Source organism: Scylla paramamosain, chromosome 9 (genome assembly GCF_035594125.1).
Source record: "Scylla paramamosain isolate STU-SP2022 chromosome 9, ASM3559412v1, whole genome shotgun sequence".
Taxonomy (NCBI): domain Eukaryota; kingdom Metazoa; phylum Arthropoda; class Malacostraca; order Decapoda; family Portunidae; genus Scylla; species Scylla paramamosain.
Genome location: NC_087159.1, coordinates 1,177,886 through 1,196,405, shown reverse-complemented (window position 1 = coordinate 1,196,405; position 18,520 = coordinate 1,177,886). Strand labels below are relative to the sequence as shown.

General features: G+C 34.8%; 1 protein-coding gene across 11 annotated transcripts in view; it reads left to right on the top strand.

Annotated features, from left to right (window-relative positions):
- Nucleotides 1-16,951, top strand: part of LOC135103365 (sex-lethal homolog) — a 29,928-nt gene extending 12,977 nt beyond the window's left edge. For 7 of the 11 annotated variants that reach the window (XM_064009443.1, XM_064009441.1, XM_064009442.1 and 4 more), the window contains exon 7: nt 15,593-16,951. In XM_064009443.1, coding sequence (XP_063865513.1) covers nt 15,593-15,832 — 240 coding nt within the window. In that variant the 3' untranslated portion in view covers nt 15,833-16,951. Of the gene's footprint in view, nt 1-8,172; nt 8,250-15,592 lie in introns of all 11 variants that reach the window. The other 4 variants (XR_010270018.1, XR_010270016.1, XR_010270017.1 and 1 more) reach the window with 1 other exon arrangement.
- Nucleotides 16,952-18,520: the final 1,569 nt, after the last annotated feature.

Below are 18,520 nucleotides of genomic sequence, written 5' to 3'. Positions count from 1 at the left end.
GTCATTGACCACAGCCCGTCTCATTACTTTGGTGCTTGTAAATCATTCTTTGATCTTCCCACATCTCACATAGATGACATAATCCCTCCCTCACCTTACATGTATCTCATCAGGATTGAATGTGCTATTCATCAACTTCATTTAATATGATACAAGCTTTGGCAATCCTAATCACTTCCCCCACACCCATTGCATCTTATTTTCTTGTCTTGGTAATCTTTATTTTTGGAATCTTTGCTTTCATGGGGTTGGTTACAAACCTCTCATTGTGCGTTTTGTATTTTCTTTTTTAAGTATTGCTAGCTAAACATTTATCAAGACCAAAGGGAAGCGGTCTCACTATGTACTTGATAATTGTGTCTGTGGTGGACATAAAGTAAAAACTGCATTTAGTCTTTTACAACCAGGCAGTACAGTGTAAGGGCCAGTGGCAAGTGGGAAGGAATCTGAATGAAAATTTGAAGGGCACGGGTTGTGAAAGAGAATCACCACATTATATTAAATACATATTGCCTTTGGGTATGACTTAACAAGACGTGGAAAGAATTCGGTTGATGGAAGGAGATTAAGGACATGGTTATATTAATTCAGCCATCTTTTTACCAGGCTGATTTTTCTTGCAAAGGTGGGCAGCTGAGACAAGATTTGCATACATATGCTCAGACTCAAGATAACAACTGTGAGCATTCTTTCACACACACACACACACACACACACACACACACACACACACACACACACACACACACACACACACACACACACACAAAACACCTTGGATGAGAAAAATGGCAGAGAACTTTATGGATGCTGTTATTGCTAAAGATAGGTGTGGAATTTCTTGTTGATATTTTTAGAAAAGGAGAATGTAAATCTGTTCAGCCTCTATTGAAGGGAACACTTGAGTGTTCTATGGTCACCTGATTTCTGGTGTATCTTCTCTTCAAATATCAGTTTTCAGTGGAGGTCACAAAGTATCTATCTTGTGTTAGAGTAATACATTTCTATGGGCACTATAGTATGTTGAACTACATGAATTGTCTGAATTCTTAGACATGTGAATATTAAAGTTTTTAAGTATGTGGAGCATCTCTATTGGGCTCCATAACTTTGGGGAATGGCAAAGAGTACCATGGGAGGGAAGAAATGTAGTGGTTCAGCATGTGGTGGTGGGCAGCTGATGGTGGTTTGGGATTAGAGGGTGGCTTAGTTCTGGGATGAATTTAGGTAACTTCATGGTTGCTTGGAGATGTGTGTTGATGTCTGAAAGTGTCTTTATAATGGTCATGCCATAGGAGGGGTGTTGCATTATGTAATATGGCAATGGTGGGAATGCAGGGTTGTGGCCGGCATTAGGTTGTGCTGGGCAGTTAACTTGTTCAAAGATTAACCTTTTGAGCCTACCTGTGGAGGATCTTTATATAGTAATTCCACTTTTGAAGCCAAGTTATTAAAGATAAAATCACATGGAATAAGATCTGCCATTTGCAGTTGTGGCATGACAGACATTATTTTGTGGTGGTTTGGTAAATCAGTGATTTTGGATAGAAGGGCAAACTGGTTTTAAGTAGCTTTATGCATTTTGAAAACCATTTCAGTCAAGTTACTTGTATCCTTGCCACTGGTGGATGTTTCACAGTACTGTATTGCATGGCTAATAATTCAGCCCTGTGTACTTCCATAGATTGTTGAAGAAACCAGGAAGCTGGAACTCAGAAACATTCAATGACTAGTGTGACCGTGTTGTCATTTTGGATGAAAAGGACAGTTGTCACAATGGCAAACAAATAACAGAATCTGGGAATAGATATCAAACAATATTTAGGTGGGAGTTGAACTCCAACCTGGAATAACAGGGATATAGATATCATAAGTGATTCTATCATACTCTGAAGTTCATTCGTTAAAAAGTTTTGCTACACAAAGAAAAATTAAGAGTGGGATCACAAGGTGGTTCTTTGCTTCTGCAGCATGGAATTGGTGGGACAGTGATTGCTGCTGCTGGTTGGGTATGGGTGTCTACCTCTTGCTATGCCAGTGTACAAGGTTTTCTGGGTTGGGTTGGAATGTAGTATATGCTGCATTTGTCATACACTTCATAGTTAATTGTATGTTATTATTATTATTATTATTATTATTATTATTATTATTATTATTATTATTATTATTATTATTATCATCATTATCATCATCATCAGCAGCAGCAGCATCATTATCATTATCATTATTGTCTTCATCATGCTTATGATCATCCCCATCTTGATCTTCCTCCTCCTCTTCATCGTTGTCATCATTGTCGTTACCATCATTATCATCATCATCATCCATCTAAATGTAGGATAAACATGCTGTGCATTTTTTGGTTCATTATTATTATTATTATTATTATTATTATTATTATTATTATTATTATTATTATTATTATTATTATTATTATTTAATCATCGTCATAATCATGAATACCATATTTCTCCTCTACTCCAGTTACATTGTTATTGATATATTTATTTTTACTTTTGGCTAATATTATAATTATGATTATTATGTTTATGATGGTCTATCTGTGTGTGTATCAAACACTTGTTTTTATATGAATGTTTTGTCAATAATACTTATGATATCGATGTATTAATATTAAGATTATACATTTTTCATGTTGATCACTATTTTTATTATAGTGTACAAAGGTTTATTATACACTGGGGCCAGGTTGCGAAGAAGTATTGCGCGCAGAAGCAGAGACGTAGTCATGTAATCTGCTGTTGGCAATGTTACTGAGGGACAGGTGTGTTTGTATTGCTGAGCTGCCTGGGTTGAGCCAGGCCCGGCCAGTGACCCACCTTTGGTTCATTCACCGGTGTGAGAGGCATGTGCACATTTTTATCGCTGCTCCTCGTATGTTCACATTTTAAAATCTGGAAAATCAATACAGTGGGAATTTTTGTATGGTTATTATTGTATTATTATTATTATTATTATTATTATTATTATTATTATTATTATTATTATTATTATTATTATTATTATTTAGCTTTATTTTACATCTTTCGTAAATTGCTGACATGCCCAAGATTTTTCCACACTACTTTCCAAGTCATGGGCTTTGAAATTTTAATTTTTCATATTATTTGTGCCCAGTTTTATAGTCATAAATTACTCATTATTTTATTTTATTAAAAATTATGTATGTTATTGATACATTATTTTTCATCTACGTCACATTTTTCCATTATTGACAAGTTATATTTTTTGGTGTGTGACATTTGTTTTTGTAGCAGTTAAGAAAACAGTACTAGTGAATTAGCATGAGTGTGTAGGTTAGGTTCTGATGAGTTGGGATCAGCTGATGCTTACTTGGTGCGTAATGTTGTCACGTCTGGGAACAGATGTATGTACTGGATGCTATTTTTTTTTTTTTTTTTTTTTTTTTTTTTTTTTTATTATTATTATTATTAACATCATCATCATCATCATCATCATCATCATAATTATGGTTATAATTGGTATCATCATCTTCATAACTATTATAATTTATCATTATCAATATTATCATTATTATTATTTATTATTATTTTTATTATTATTATTATTATTATTATTATTATTATTATTATTATCATCATCATCATCATTATAATGATAATAATTATTATTATTATTATTATTATTTTGTGTAATATTTGCGAATACTTACATGCTACATCATTTGATTTTTTATAAAATCAAATTCTGAATGCAGTTTTAGTTTAGTTACAAAATTAAGCTAATCTAAAGATCTTGTATCTATGTCGTGCTGTTTACTCTACACCAACAAGTTTCACTTGATCATATGCTTTATTTAAATATCAGGCTGATATTCCATGCAAGCAGGCCCAATAGTTCAGGCATATTACACACACACACACACACACACACACACACACACACACACACACACACACACACACACACACACACACACACAACACCATGGAAGTTAATGGGTGAAAAGGTGTTGTCCAACTCCTCCATCCTGCTTCTCACCTGCCAATGGTCTTACTTTTGGGATGGCATCATCTAAGGCATGCTGCTCTCCAGAATGAGTTACACAGCCAGTTGATGATATTTTTTTTGCCATTGTATTAATGTCTTCAACAAGAAATGCAAGTATAACTCATCTTGGGTAGCAAAAGTGAGGTAAGAGGGCATGTCACAAATGCTGTACTGAGGTAGAGGTACAACACTTACTATTTGAGACTGATTTTATAGTAGAACACACCATGTAGTCAATCAGCCACTTCATGGTGCTACTACAGTCATGCTGCAAACATTTCACATAGCTATACCCTTACAGACTGGTAAGCACTAATTGACTTGCAGACTACATGCTACTCAATCACTGAACTTTCATGGTTGTGCAGCCACAATATCAACATGTCACCCCATGTCATTTAGTCACATAGTTGCTTACACATAGCCAGGTAGTAGTAGGTTCAAGACTTCACTGAAATGCATGCCAATCCCTGGTGCACCCTTAGGCCTCACCTTGCCACCAAAGTCCTCTCTTACCTCTCTTACCACAACCCTAATCAAAACCTTAACTAAGAAAGCATAATCATCAGCATCAAAAGCAGTGCTGATACTAGCATGGAGCACCAGTTAATGGTATGGAGTGGCTGGAGCTGTGCATGTCATTTATAGCCAAACCCACAGCTGGTCGGATGGACACCTTGGCTTACAGTCACGCAGCCTTGAATCTGAACTATGGCACTAAAATTTCGGTGAAAATACATTTACAAAGGATTCAGAACTTTTTTTTGTTTGTGATTTTAAGTCAAATATTAAAGGAAACTTTTCTTGAATACTTATCCTGATAGAATTATCTATTTTCTTGGTTCTCCCTTTCTAGAATGGCTGTGACCACAAGCCTTTACTTTACAAACATACTCCCTCCCAACATTGCCCCAATTTTCTGAGGTATTCTGGTTCACTGTTTAACCTCAAAGCTTGTACCATTTATACAAGGAGATGTTTATACCTATTACCCATACATGGATGAAATATCAAGTACTTAGATAGCTATATTTACTAATTACACACAACTACTCAATCCCACAAACCTTCACAGTATGCCCCCATCTATTATTAATACTCTTACCCAACAGTTATTATAATTAGATTACAAGCTTGAAACAATGGTTACATCATCAGTGATGCAGTTGTACTCATTTCCCAACCATTAAGGCTAATCAGACACTCCATACACATTTTAAAACATATTTCCCTTGACAGCTACTCCTGACCTAAACACATGATTACAATTACATTAATTTCAGGTGCTTTCATTACCTCTATACTTTATTACACCTGTAGAGGTGGTGATGTGGAAGTACTGTTTTCCCAGCAAACCTGAAGTGCCCACCCTCTCCCCAGGGCCTCTCAAAGATTCCCTTACAACCTGACCACCATTGAAGTAGCCACCTACTATGCTGCCTCTTGGGGTAGAGACACTGACAGGTCTGAACAACCTTGCTAAGTTGTCTTAAGAGGGTAGGACACCTTGCATCCACCTGTAGCCAGCTCATTGGCAAAAAATCATGCAGAAGATAAAAATTCATGCGCATGACACCATGGATTAATTTCATGCACGCAGTAGTGTGACTGTAAAGGTCTGCTTGGCCTAGTCCATGGATGCAAGTCATGAGGATGCTAGTAATGCTGGACATGTTCACAATGCAAATGTTCCTTAAGCGCAGGTTAAGTGTGAGTTCAACTTTTAGAGTATGTGTGGGTGTGGGATAGATTGTATTGACACTTTAGTGGAGGTGGGCTAAGCAGAACAGCAGAATATGGAGATGAACAGGAAGATCATTGGAGGTAATGGGTCAAGAGAGGATGGGTGTGTGTGGTGTTGTATGGAATATATGAGGTGACGTTGAGGTGTGATTGGTGGACACAGGGCTGGGAGGGTCATTAGGAGAAGCTGTCCTGCTGTTTATCTGAGGCAGGGCAGGGAAGATGGTGAGGTTGTGAATGATGGATAGAGAAATAGTTAACTCAACTATATAGATTAGGAGAGTTAGGCCAACCTGTTCTGTCTTTTGAGAAATTGTGATTGCCTTATACTTTCTTAAGTATGCTTGTGTTAATCATTCATGATACTGTTGATGGAGAATTGTATTGCAAAAAATATGTGGGTGAAAGACAGATGCAGGTCACATGAAAAAATAAATAATTAGATAAATGTAATCAAATATATTTCTGTTCTACGTTACTAACATTTGTCAGTTGTCGATCAACTGTAAGTTTGCCAGACACACTCTCTCCTCCATCTTCCCTTGATGGTGCAACATTGTGCTGTACCTGGGTATAGAGGCTGAAAAAATTCTTCCTGTTAAATCTCCAGAAAATATAAATTGGTCACCACAGTTAATTTCATAAACACCTCTTATGCTCATGTGAGCTCACTGTTATAGTGGATGTGGGCTTGTGAGAATGCTCTAATTTCCCACTTTTTACTAATTTCAGAAAAAAAATTGAATCAGTTGTTATGATTACCTTCTTGCATGCTGCCCACACCCATGGCAGGTTACAGCCACAACAAATACCTATGGGCCTTTGGGATAAATTATAGTTTTCTATTTTTCCCATATTAATAGAAAGTTAATCAGTGTCCAGATACTTTTTTGGTGGTGCTGTGTGTTGAGTTATAGGTGTACAGCCTGTGCTTCATGGGAGGCAGCTTAAAGGGATGAAGCAGGGGGTTGGGAACGTATCTGCTCTTGGTTATTTCCTCTAAGGAATATAATATTATCAGCCTGGTATTTAAATAGATTCTGGCCATTGTTAGTACATAGTTAAACTACTAGCTGGCATTTTTCACAATGCATTTATCATTAGCATGAAATTATCAAAGTTCTTTTGAATACTTGGTAATAACTTTAAAGTATGTGGTCATGATGACAACCACACCTTTAACAGATTCCATTCGCTACTTAGATTTTTGTTTTATAAACAGAATTAAGGAAATATTTGTAGATTGCTATAGTTTATTTGGCAGAACAACCCTTTAACATTTCTAGTACATGGGTCGGGCAAACAGACACTTCCCTTTGTGGTGCACATAATTATTTTTGTTCATTTGAGTTATTAATAATATGTCTTGCATCATTGATTTATTGAGAGCCTTCGCCAAGATGATGTTGAGGCCCAAGAAATGAATAAATATAGAATTAAGCTAAATTTAGACCATCATTGCTAGCTTTTGTATTTTGACATGATTAAAAGTGTTTTCAAAGCATCAAAGCCCTAAATACTTGAAAGCAGAAAGGTACTAAGGCCACACTTGTGCATAACATGTCACATAAACATTAGAATGCAGGCACAGCCATAGTATTCTAAACAAAGCTGGCTTGCTGATTGAGAATACTCTGGAAGCTTTTTAACAAAATTAGTTAGAAAATTGCTCATATATATATATATATATATATATATATATATATATATATATATATATATATATATATATATATATATATATATATATATATAAATGAAATGCTATACTTGCTTTTGAATTTCAGTACTAAGTCTTGGCAGTAAACCCTCAACTTTTCTATTTTAATCACACCAAAAGTTTTACAAGAAAATAATGAATGTGTGTAGGAATTGAATATTAGTTAATAAAAGGTTTATTTTGATGCAAAGTATAATGAAAATCAACTCAATGAAAATCAGTGAAATCAGTCTCAGAAAGCTCATTGGAATCCAAAATGAATAATGAGTTGAAAAATTTCTGTGTTTTATGTAATCTTTTTATATATATATATATATATATATATATATATATATATATATATATATATATATATATATATATATATATATATATATATATATTAATTTTGTGTTCTGTTTACATAAAAGTGGTGTGTGTGTGTGTGTGTGTGTGTGTGTGTGTGTGTGTGTGTGTGTGGTGTGTGTGTGTGTGTGTGTGTGTGTTGCAAATTTGTGTTCAGGTTTGTGTGTGTGTAAGAGAATGAGTGAATGAGAGAGAGAGAGAGAGAGAGAGAGAGAGAGAGAGAGAGAGAGAGAGAGAGAGAGAGAGAATGTGTGTGTGTCTGTGTGTAAAACTGTAAGTGTTTTGTAGTGGAGGTGTTGGCTTAGCACTGGCTCACTGTGCGTTGCCTACAGTATCATCACAGGTGGTACTGAGCCGAGGAGTGGAAGGTGATGCCAGCGCCACCCGCCCTCATCCTCCTCGCAAGCAGGTGAGCCAGTGTGATGCTGAATGGCCCCATTATATCTGAATAATCCATCACTAAATGTTCATCTATTAGTTCTTCCCCCAAAGGACACACAGCCTTAGCTAATACTTGTTTCATTCTGCTCATCAGTCTTCCATATTCTATACTGAAAGTTAAGAAATCTTTTCTTCACTATTTTCATGTACCTCATTTCTTGTCAACTCTGTCTTTAGTAAAGTTTGCAAGATGCCCAGATAAATTTTGTTAATATGTATCATATGCTTTAGAAATACGCTGCCTTTGAAAATTGCATTTCTTATAAATGAGTGATTAAGAATGTAAAGGGTGTAATTTCCTTACTATCTTGAAGAGCTACTGGCACTATATGATGGAACATAACATCATTGTTCTGAAACCTGCCATTAATTTTTGAGTCAGAACAGGTATGTAAATACTTCTGAAATATAATTTAGGAGATCCATGAGGTTCATACTGCAATTCATACTCTGGTAATTTCCTGTCCTTGAGTTGAGATTAGGAAATAATGACAAACTTTGTAAGTACTGTACATATTGTGTGTACATTTATTTCACTGTCTTATAATTTTTCCATTCAATAGTGTTTCTTGGGATGACAATGCAGTAGTAAAACTGGACACTTTGCTTTCTGACTGTTGACTAAACTCTTCTTTCATGAATGTGGGTTATTTTTATCTTCCTCTTATGTCTTGATGTGCTTCCCTGTTCAGATACCTTGTCCATTGGTCTGTTCCTTATTGCTGCCTTAATCTCCTGTATCATCATCATTCCTATAGTGATGATATGAAACATTAACAACTTTATGGAGTCATTGTTAGGATCTGGATCTCTTAGGCTTCTTCAGCTAAATGTTTTTACTGTTATATACTGATTCAAGTAAATTTTAAGCTTCTCATTTTGTATGTAGAGCATCTGGATATGTATAGTTTGTTCACATTCCTTGCCTCAAGCTCTGGAGCCAGGCATTCTCATAATGCATGTGTGGAGTGCATGACTGCCAATACTTAATGTGCAGATTTATGGTTAAGAGTGTGTGGACTAAGCTTGTATCATAGTGCTGTGCAACCACATCTCCAGTACTATTGGATAAACTTCTCAGCAGTGTTCTCATTAACACTTATACTTTGGCTGACAAATGTAGGGGTGGTGGCACTTGAATCCCTGTATAGTTGTTGGTTTCATTGTATGACAGTTGATCCTTATCATAATTTTTGCTTCTAATAATTACCTGGGAGGTGCCAGTATCCCACACAGTAACAGTGGCCTGTATGAAAGTAACCTTTCTTTCCTTATGAAGGGGTTTTGCCATGGCAGTGAGAGGACTAATGGGGCTCTTCTCCATTAGTTAACAATTAAGATTTTTTTTTTTGCTCTTGCACTGTGGATCAGAATCAAAGGTGGTCATGTTGGAAAGTGGAATTGTCCCCGTTCATGAATGTCTTGTAGGACTGAGGTTGTCATATGTATTGCTATCTCTAGATTGTATGAACATGTCAGTGTGGTAGTCATGTGCTTCATTTGTACATATTTAGACTTACTTTACTAAAACATCATGGTGGAATTTTCCTTCATGTAATGCTGTATTATATTTAAGAAGGTTGAAGTTTAAGTTACAAAAGTGGCTAGATGAACATACAGTTGTGAGTGGCTGTTTGAAATGGATCTGTCTTCTGGCCGTCATCACCAGCAGCCTTGGACCACCATGTTACAAGTTTAACTGAACTCTTCCATAATATCATGTGATGTATATACCATTACAGCATACTGTGACTGTGCTTTGTTTTGTATTCTATGTATGTGCTGTAGATGTGTTCTTGTGTTTAATCAAAACAGTGGTGATGAGGTGGTGTTGTCTGTCCTGCAGCAGAATATCTCCTAAACAACCTTCCTCCCATGGTTGGTCTCCCCATCCATCCACTTTGTAACCTGAACTTATACCCAGCAAAGCTACAGGGATTTCATAATGTGAGTGTAGATTTGTTATAAGTTTATAGGCAAATGTAATAATGATGTAATAAATAATAAGATTGGTTCATAAGATGTATACGTATTTGATATTGGACTTTGTAAACTTGTTTGCATATATGTTTGCATTAGGTTGACAGTCTTTGTTGTATAAAGATGATCATTGTTGAAATTGGTTCATTTTGTTTTTTGAAGGATGCAGAAAATGTGGATGATATTTATTTTGGAAAGTAATTTGTACTTTTCAGTGTTTTGCTATTTGCTGTTTTGAGTGGAAATATTGACACAAATATTGATGATGTATTACAATGCAATACAGTATAATAAGACATGTAACATCTTCCTAGTTCATTGTAGCAATCAATGGAAGTTGTTTACAGAAATACAGAATGTATTGTGTAAAGTTCTCTTATAGCTGCTTTGAAATCATATGTATGCTTCATGTATATTCAGCCTTCATCTCATGTTAAGCTAAACTTGACATAGACTGGAGTCCCATACACTTATGATGATCTTTTACAAAATGTTTGCACAAAAATTATCCACTTACTCAGTATGTTATTTCTCATGGTTTTCATTATTTAAAGGAGTGTAGTAAAGTGATAGCCAACTGGATGGTAAAACACAGTTTTTGGCTTGTCTGTGTATTAATGACAGTTTTGGAGTTTAATAGGGTAAAAATGTGAATCCTCACAAAAGTAATCCAGTAACATGGAAACATTTTTCTGGTAACCAAGAAGTGGATGGGAAATGAAACAAAAATATGTGAGTTTAGGTTATCTAATTATATTTTTGATGTTAGTCTAGTGACAAAGATGGCAGCTTGGTGGTGTAAGAATTGTGTGCTTTGCTCACGGCCAAGAGAACTTGGGTTTGAACCTGGGTATGAACACACTCCTTTCACACTGTAGATCCCTTGTTAAGATACTGTTGGCCAGTGTGGTTATGGAAGTTTTTGTCTCGCAAGGGATGCATCTAGGCTTATGATGATAATGATATTTCTTGTTGTATTTACTTTGACATTAGTAAATGTGGCAAAAAATTGTGTAATGAATAGTTTGAGTTATGTATCTCTTGACACAAGAGGGTGAGCAAGATGTGGAATTGGCCTCATCTCAACCTTTGGTGTGGATTTCTTCGGGCACCACTCCATGAATCCCACTGGATGTTTAATGTTTTTGCCATTTGTGAGACTCATCATTATGTTGGCAGTGAGAAATTTCTACCATATTAAACAAATTACTTCTCACTGCTTTGCACTTCTGCATCAGCCACAGATTTATTCATATGTAATGATGTTACTTTTATTCCAGAAGTGCTGTAGGTTTACAAGTGCCATTTGTTATTTATCAAGCTTAACAACAAAATTTCATATAAAAGAATTTTGCAGCTACATAATTTGTATAACATACTGTCAGGAATATTTTACTCATTTTCTTTTCTTTGGGTTATAATTATCAACCACATATTCCTTGATTCACTCAAGCACTATTGCATTACTTTTTAAAAAACATATTAACAAGATTACCAGCCAATATGTTCAACATGCTCTGGTGCATTAACACTGATGATTTTAAATAAATTTGTATGAAACAGGCATGAACATTTAATAAGGATAAAAGGCTGTTTTGAAAGGGTATTGAAGATAAGAAAATGGAACATGATTGTGGATAGGTAGTATTTCAAGTTTAGGGTCAAACAAGATAAAAGAATGTTAAAAGGTTGTTTTTGTGGAAGTTTACATAATTATTATATAATTTTGTTTATTTCTTCAATGTCCTTTTCCATATTCCTGCTTATGTATTTACTGTTGATCCATGGCTGCCATGCATGGCAGATTTTTGTGCTCATCAGCTTCTCTCAGATCTTGCTTTACATTCCACTATACTGAGCTTACATTCCATTAGGTAAAAAAAAAAAAAAAAATGTTGAACTACTGGAAGTTGGTATCCTGTAAAGGCATGCAAGTGGGGATCCACTTGCGTTGAGCAAGTCTGGATAGTTTGCCCTTTGTACTAATGTGAACTTTGCATTCATTATATTTGTGTTTGTTGAGGGTCAGTAGTACTGAAGTTTGGTATGTGTACACCACTAGGCCAAACCATTGATTTCTGGTGTATTTCATATTTTTGTTCTGTTATTCATATAACCATTACTGTGCTCACACACTGACCTTCATCGTCACCATCATGAACACCACCACCATCACTCACTCACCCACTCACCCACTCACCACCACTACTACCACCACCACTAGCATTTCATAGCTTTTAGCCAGACATTGCAGCCTTTCTTCATCACCTCCTGCTTGCCTTTCTGCATCATTATCTAACACCCATATCATGCACTCTTAGTTCCTTTTTCTTCCTGGAGTATCTAGTATGCTTGTATATATTAACTTTCTGTATGATGATTGATGATTTTGTAGGAAATATGTAGGAAAATATGGCATTTTATATTTGTATTTTAGTTTTAAATGACATGAATTTTGTGAAAAATTCAAAATATTTTTTATTCTTCATTTTCTATTTCATACATATATTTTCAGTTTTATTTATTCATTTAGTTTTGTATTTGGTTTTATTTATCAAATATTTTGTCATATGGTATCTGGACTTTTCTGGGGATAGTACGTAAAGTCTGGTGCAGAATGAATAATTCAATGCATAGTTAATAAAGTGTTTACTGCCACTTGAATAGCAACAGAATGTGCCAAGGTAGTTGTGGTGGTGCTCCAGAATCTGATGATAAGATTTGCTATTTGTAATCATGAGCCACTTCTCAAGGCTAATGATAAGAGCATGTAGAAATTGATTATGGAAGTCTACTTTATTGTACGTATTTCTTTGTGAGATGCCTCTGTCTGTGAAGACCAAAGTCACTGCTTTCTGGAGTTTCTTTCTGTCTGTCTTTTCCTTAAGAATGATGTAAGGGTTCTTATTATCATCTATGAGGTTCTTAAGTACATTGTAGGAGTCTTAGTTTTATTGCCAAGTTACTTCTTTGAGACTTAAGAATTTTCCTTAGTGGGTAGTGGTAGCAAATAGCCAATTAGGTTTTGGATTATCTCATAGTTGCCAGAACTGAAATTTAATTTTGATATTCTTCATTGGCTATTAAATTTAACTTTTTATGGCCAATAACATCTTAAAGTTTCTTAAGATCCATTTGTTGCCTCTTCTTGGTATTCATGTCAGAAACAATCTTGAATTGAGATATGGATTGTATTATAATATGTGCCAGACTGTTGAGAAGTAGCTATATCTAACCATCATTTCATTAGACAATAATACAACATTTTCTTGTATTTAATTTCTTGCAGTCATAACAGTTTCTTGTGTCTGATCAACTTGAAGTGATCAGTGATGGTTTGTGGTTTGTAGATACTAACACTCCTCAGTGCAGGGAACAAGATACACTTAATGTGGCAAGAAAAATAGTAATGAATTAAATAAATAAGAAATAGAATTACCATATATTAAAGAGGAAGTTAAGGTGTGTTGTCTTTTCAGTGTTAATTTTTTTATGTATAGTCATGACTTCACATACTGTACTGTGATTGACGTTGCAGACATTGAGGGAATGGAGTTGTGTTGAACATGTGTTTTAGTGTTCCAAATTACAGTATTTCTGGTAGTGGCATTAATGTCTTGGGTTTGGAGAAACATTAGTGATTGTTGTATATTACTTTTAATTTTCTTGATAGTGTCATGTATGATTATTGTCATTGTAGTTTACAGATAATACTTCTATAAGTCAAAGATCCTTTAATTGGCCACTAATTTGCTCTAGGATTTACTTTCATTTATTAATTTTCTCGCCAGCATTTCAAAGCTTGATGGAAGAACTGGGTCCCAATCTGTGTTTGACAGTTCTGTGTTTGACTGTTATCATGTCAGTCATCCAAGCCTGCACCAAACAAAGTGAAAACTTAGGACAGCAAGTACTGACAGGCTGCTGCCATATGTTCTCACTTCAGATGCTCTGTTGTTTTTATTGTGTTCTTCACATTGCTTTGGCATTATAGTGTTTTATTGTATTTAAAAATCTAAAACTAAGAGTAATATCAAGGGTTACTTTAATTTAATAGCACAGCCTAACTCATGCAGTTTGGTTGGTTCAGGTCAGGGTAAATACAGCTTTGAATTGATTGAATAATTCATGATCTTTGGAAGGCTTAAAGGCATACTACTGTGCAGCCAGCCAAGCAAGCCTATTGTACTGCATTCAATTTGCAGTTTTAATTATTGTTGAGGAATTAACAAAGTGAATGTATCATTAGTAAAGTTCTTGACATAATTACCATGTTCTTGTGTAACCTCAACTACAAGTGTATTATTGAAAGCAGTATGAGGTTATCCCAAGAATTATTAATGCTTAAGTTGAGGATTTTGTGAAAATTAATGCCAAATGTCCAGTATTTATTTTTATTTATTTATTTATGTATTTATTTATTTTATTTATTTGTATTTATGTATTTCTTTGTTTATTTTATTTATTTATTTATGTATTTATTTATTTTATTTATTTATTTGTATTTATGTATTTCTTTATTTTATTTATTTATTTATTTATTTATTTATATATTTATTTATTTATTTATTTATCTCTCTATCTCTCACTTACAAACAATACACTGATTTGATGAAGGATCTTTGATGCACACATGTATATTGACAAATTTCTAACATTTCTCAACTTAACGTTTTGAATATAGTTATTGTATTACTTCATGTGCATCATCCTCGGAATTCATCTTGTCAAATACTGTAAAACTCTTAGAGGACTCTTCATGGGAATCATGTTCAAATGTTTGTCTTCTTGCTGCTATAGATATGTTTAATGGGGATGGGATAGCAGACTTCCTCTTTGTATGTGGGCTCCACTTCTCTCTGGGCTTAAGTAACTTTTTTTTTTACCTGCATCCCTCATTCCAGAGTGAAAATATAAAGTTGCTTTGCTTATTTTGTGACTAATTCTTATTATGGCATGGAAAGAGAAACTGAGAATAATGCTTAGTTATAATTATTGTATTTTCCAAATTTTCATTGATAAATTCTTGTCTTATGAGCAGATACAAAGGATAACCATAAGAAGTTTGCATGAACATAACAGAGCAGATATTTTTTTCCCAGTAGATCACTTTTCCCTTGGTAATGCATGCAAGAAAATTATTTTCTGTAAATGTCAGCTATACTTATTTTTATAATTGAGCCTATGTTTTCCTGAAATCACTGCTTGATGTGTTGTTAAGTCATTGTATTAATGTTCTTTGTTGCACACATTTTTGTTAGTGGCATTCTGTACTAATATAAATTTTTGTAGTTTGCAGTGTTATATTATCTTACCCCTCTTGATTTACAGCAGAATCGTCAGTACCACCAGGGCGGCAAGATGGCCCCAGACCGAACTGCCAATCGCTATAACCCCATCGGCAGTGGTGGAGGTTATGGTGGTGGAAGCGGTGGTGCAGGCTACTCCGGCCATCCCACTGGCCAGTCCTCATTTTATAGCTTCTCCACTCCTTCGTTCAGTGGAGGAAACTATACATCGTTCTCCAGCATGAACCATAACTCCAGCAGTGATGGTTATGGTCGGTACTGAGGCCAGCCTGTGTGGATGATTTGAGTGACAAAAACAAGATACTTGCAGGAGTTTAAAAAAAAATATTATGAGCAATCTATTCCAGTGGGTGTTTTGTAGATAATTTAAAGGAAAATACAGAGCTAATAACCTGTTACAGTGGTTAAACCAAATAATTATCTTTTTTTTTTCTTTGTTTACAATGATAGTATATTCTAGCAAAATGTTGTTTGATATTACATTTTCCTCATGAATAGTTGCATTATATCGAAACCTTCCAAGCGAGGGCACTGACAGCTGAAGTGTTAGTCAAGATGTTTGTTCATCCTATGGAATATTCAGGCTTTAATGTCATTTGAGAAACTGTGCAATGCATTTTGAATGCTTAGCCGTCTGGTGTAGTTGTCTTTAAAAGTTTTTAAAAGTTTCTTTATGGCACTCTGGATTTTCAGCTCTGTTTTTCTACATTGTAACTGGAAATATTTTGTTATTCAAATTGCAGTTTCTGCATTATAGTTGAAATAATACAATTATTTCTATGAACTGTTGTCACTCAAATATTTTTTTTTTTTTATTATTATTATTTCTTTTTATGTGCTTTTAAGATAGCACAGCTGGGACTTGGTTTGCATTCTAAGATTTCCCCACATTTAGTATACTTATTTTTCTTTTTGTTACTCTATATATTAATCAACATATTTTGGAAGTGTGTGTTTTTCATTAAGTATTTTATTATACTATGGATTTTTCCTGCAGCAGACAAATAATGTTGCTGTAGCTAGATAATGTCATTTATCATGGTTATTATACTGTAGTCTTATTCATATATCCTGTAATTACATAATTGATGGTTTCATATATCTTTTTCCATATGTGTTCTTTGATGCTTGGAAAATGGTTTGATATTTTTAGATTATAAAAATAAGGTTTTGCTTTAAGTTTTTCATTGAAATGTTGACCTCATGGTTTTGTTTATGATGTTCTGTCATTGATCGGTACTCAGTATACCTGAACATAATGTATGATTATTTCTCTTTTTTTCCATAAAACTAAACAAGTGTTTTGTACAGTGAAACATTATTTTTGCTCACACTGTAATAAGTTACTTGACAGATATATTTAATAAAGTGAAACTATCAATGTATTTACATTATTTTGCATTTTATATATTTGTACTTGATTGAGCAGAAGTTCAATGGGTGTGCCATTGTTGGTGTTCAAGTAATTTTAGTGAATAAGATTAAAAAAGTAAAAAAAAATCCTCACTTTGAATACAAGGTTGAGGGTCTGATGGTTTTTGCAAGACAAAAGACTGCCAAACTGTGGGTCACAAATGTCATATTTTGCAGGTTAAACAATGCCAAATTGTGAAAGATGCATCCTGATCCTAGAAATAAAATTCTAGGTTTCAGGGTCTGCCAACAACACAAACCATTGTTGGGCCAGTAATAATTTTTAAATACATTTACACATCCTTTCATTACCTCAGTTATTTACAATTTATCTGGCATTAAGTTCTGATATCCTGTAATAAGACGAAGGGAAAACTTGTCACCACTTGTCTAGAATACTAGGTACTAAGATCACCAATACTGTGTTAAGTCATTCAGCTGCCACTTCAGTAGCAGGAAACTAAAGATAGCAAAGATTTTTTGGCTGTCTTTGTGATGATTGTAATGAAATCCACTGAGGAGTGACAGGTCCACTGCTGACTGACTCTTACGATTCTGAAGCCTTGCCTGATTACAACTGTTTAGCTGAGCAACATACATCTACAGATCTCTGGGATGAGATTGATGAAACCTCTTGAGTACTTTTGAGTGTGTGAACTCTGTCAGTGACTGAAATCACTAACTTCTTAACAGCTACAGCTGTTAAAGCAAATGCTTTTTTGGAAATTATGCTCAATGACACACCTCAGGCTTTTCTCCAGTGTTGAACATACTCGTAAGTAGGGTTTATAAAAGTTGCCATGCCAATTGGGATACTAGTCAGGCTGAATGAAGTGTCCCCACCAACAAAATACTAGGTTTGTCTATTACTGTTCTGGGCTCCATCTTCCATCCTGTTACCCCACACAAGGTTTTCACCCTCAGTTTTTTTCTTTTTTTGCCCAGGTCGAGACCTATAAGAAGGATGCAGTGTAAATAAATTTGAAAGTATTCATACATGCTGAAGCTTCTAATCCTGAGACCAATTTCCATCCTAGCATTCATAATACTAGTAATACTGTGAACTGAAGGATTCTGTGTTGCACTTCCTTCAAAATCATGTGCATTAACCAGGTAATTGGACTAAGGCCGAGGGAAGCTCCATTGTTCCAATGAATTCCAAAGCCTAGTAAAGTTGTAATTGGTATACAAGTCTGATCTCATAGTTAAGAGTGCCTATGATCAAGCCCCAGGCCTGAGGAGGCCAATTTTGGCTTGTCTCCTCATGCTGTAGGTCATGTCCACATCTGTGAAAAGGTATGGGACTTACCAGGGCCAGGAGTTATGATCTTGTAGCCTGTCAAGAACAGAATGTTTGAAGTCCTGTCCTCATGAATGTGTGTATGTGTGTGTGTGTGTGTGTGTTCCAAAGACCAGAAATGATCTATAATCCTGGATGGTAATAGATTTCATAAGAGGTGGTGTAATTTTGTGGTATTCAGTAGACTGCTGGTGAGAACTAGTCTCAAAAATATTTTCAGGGAAATAATGATACATG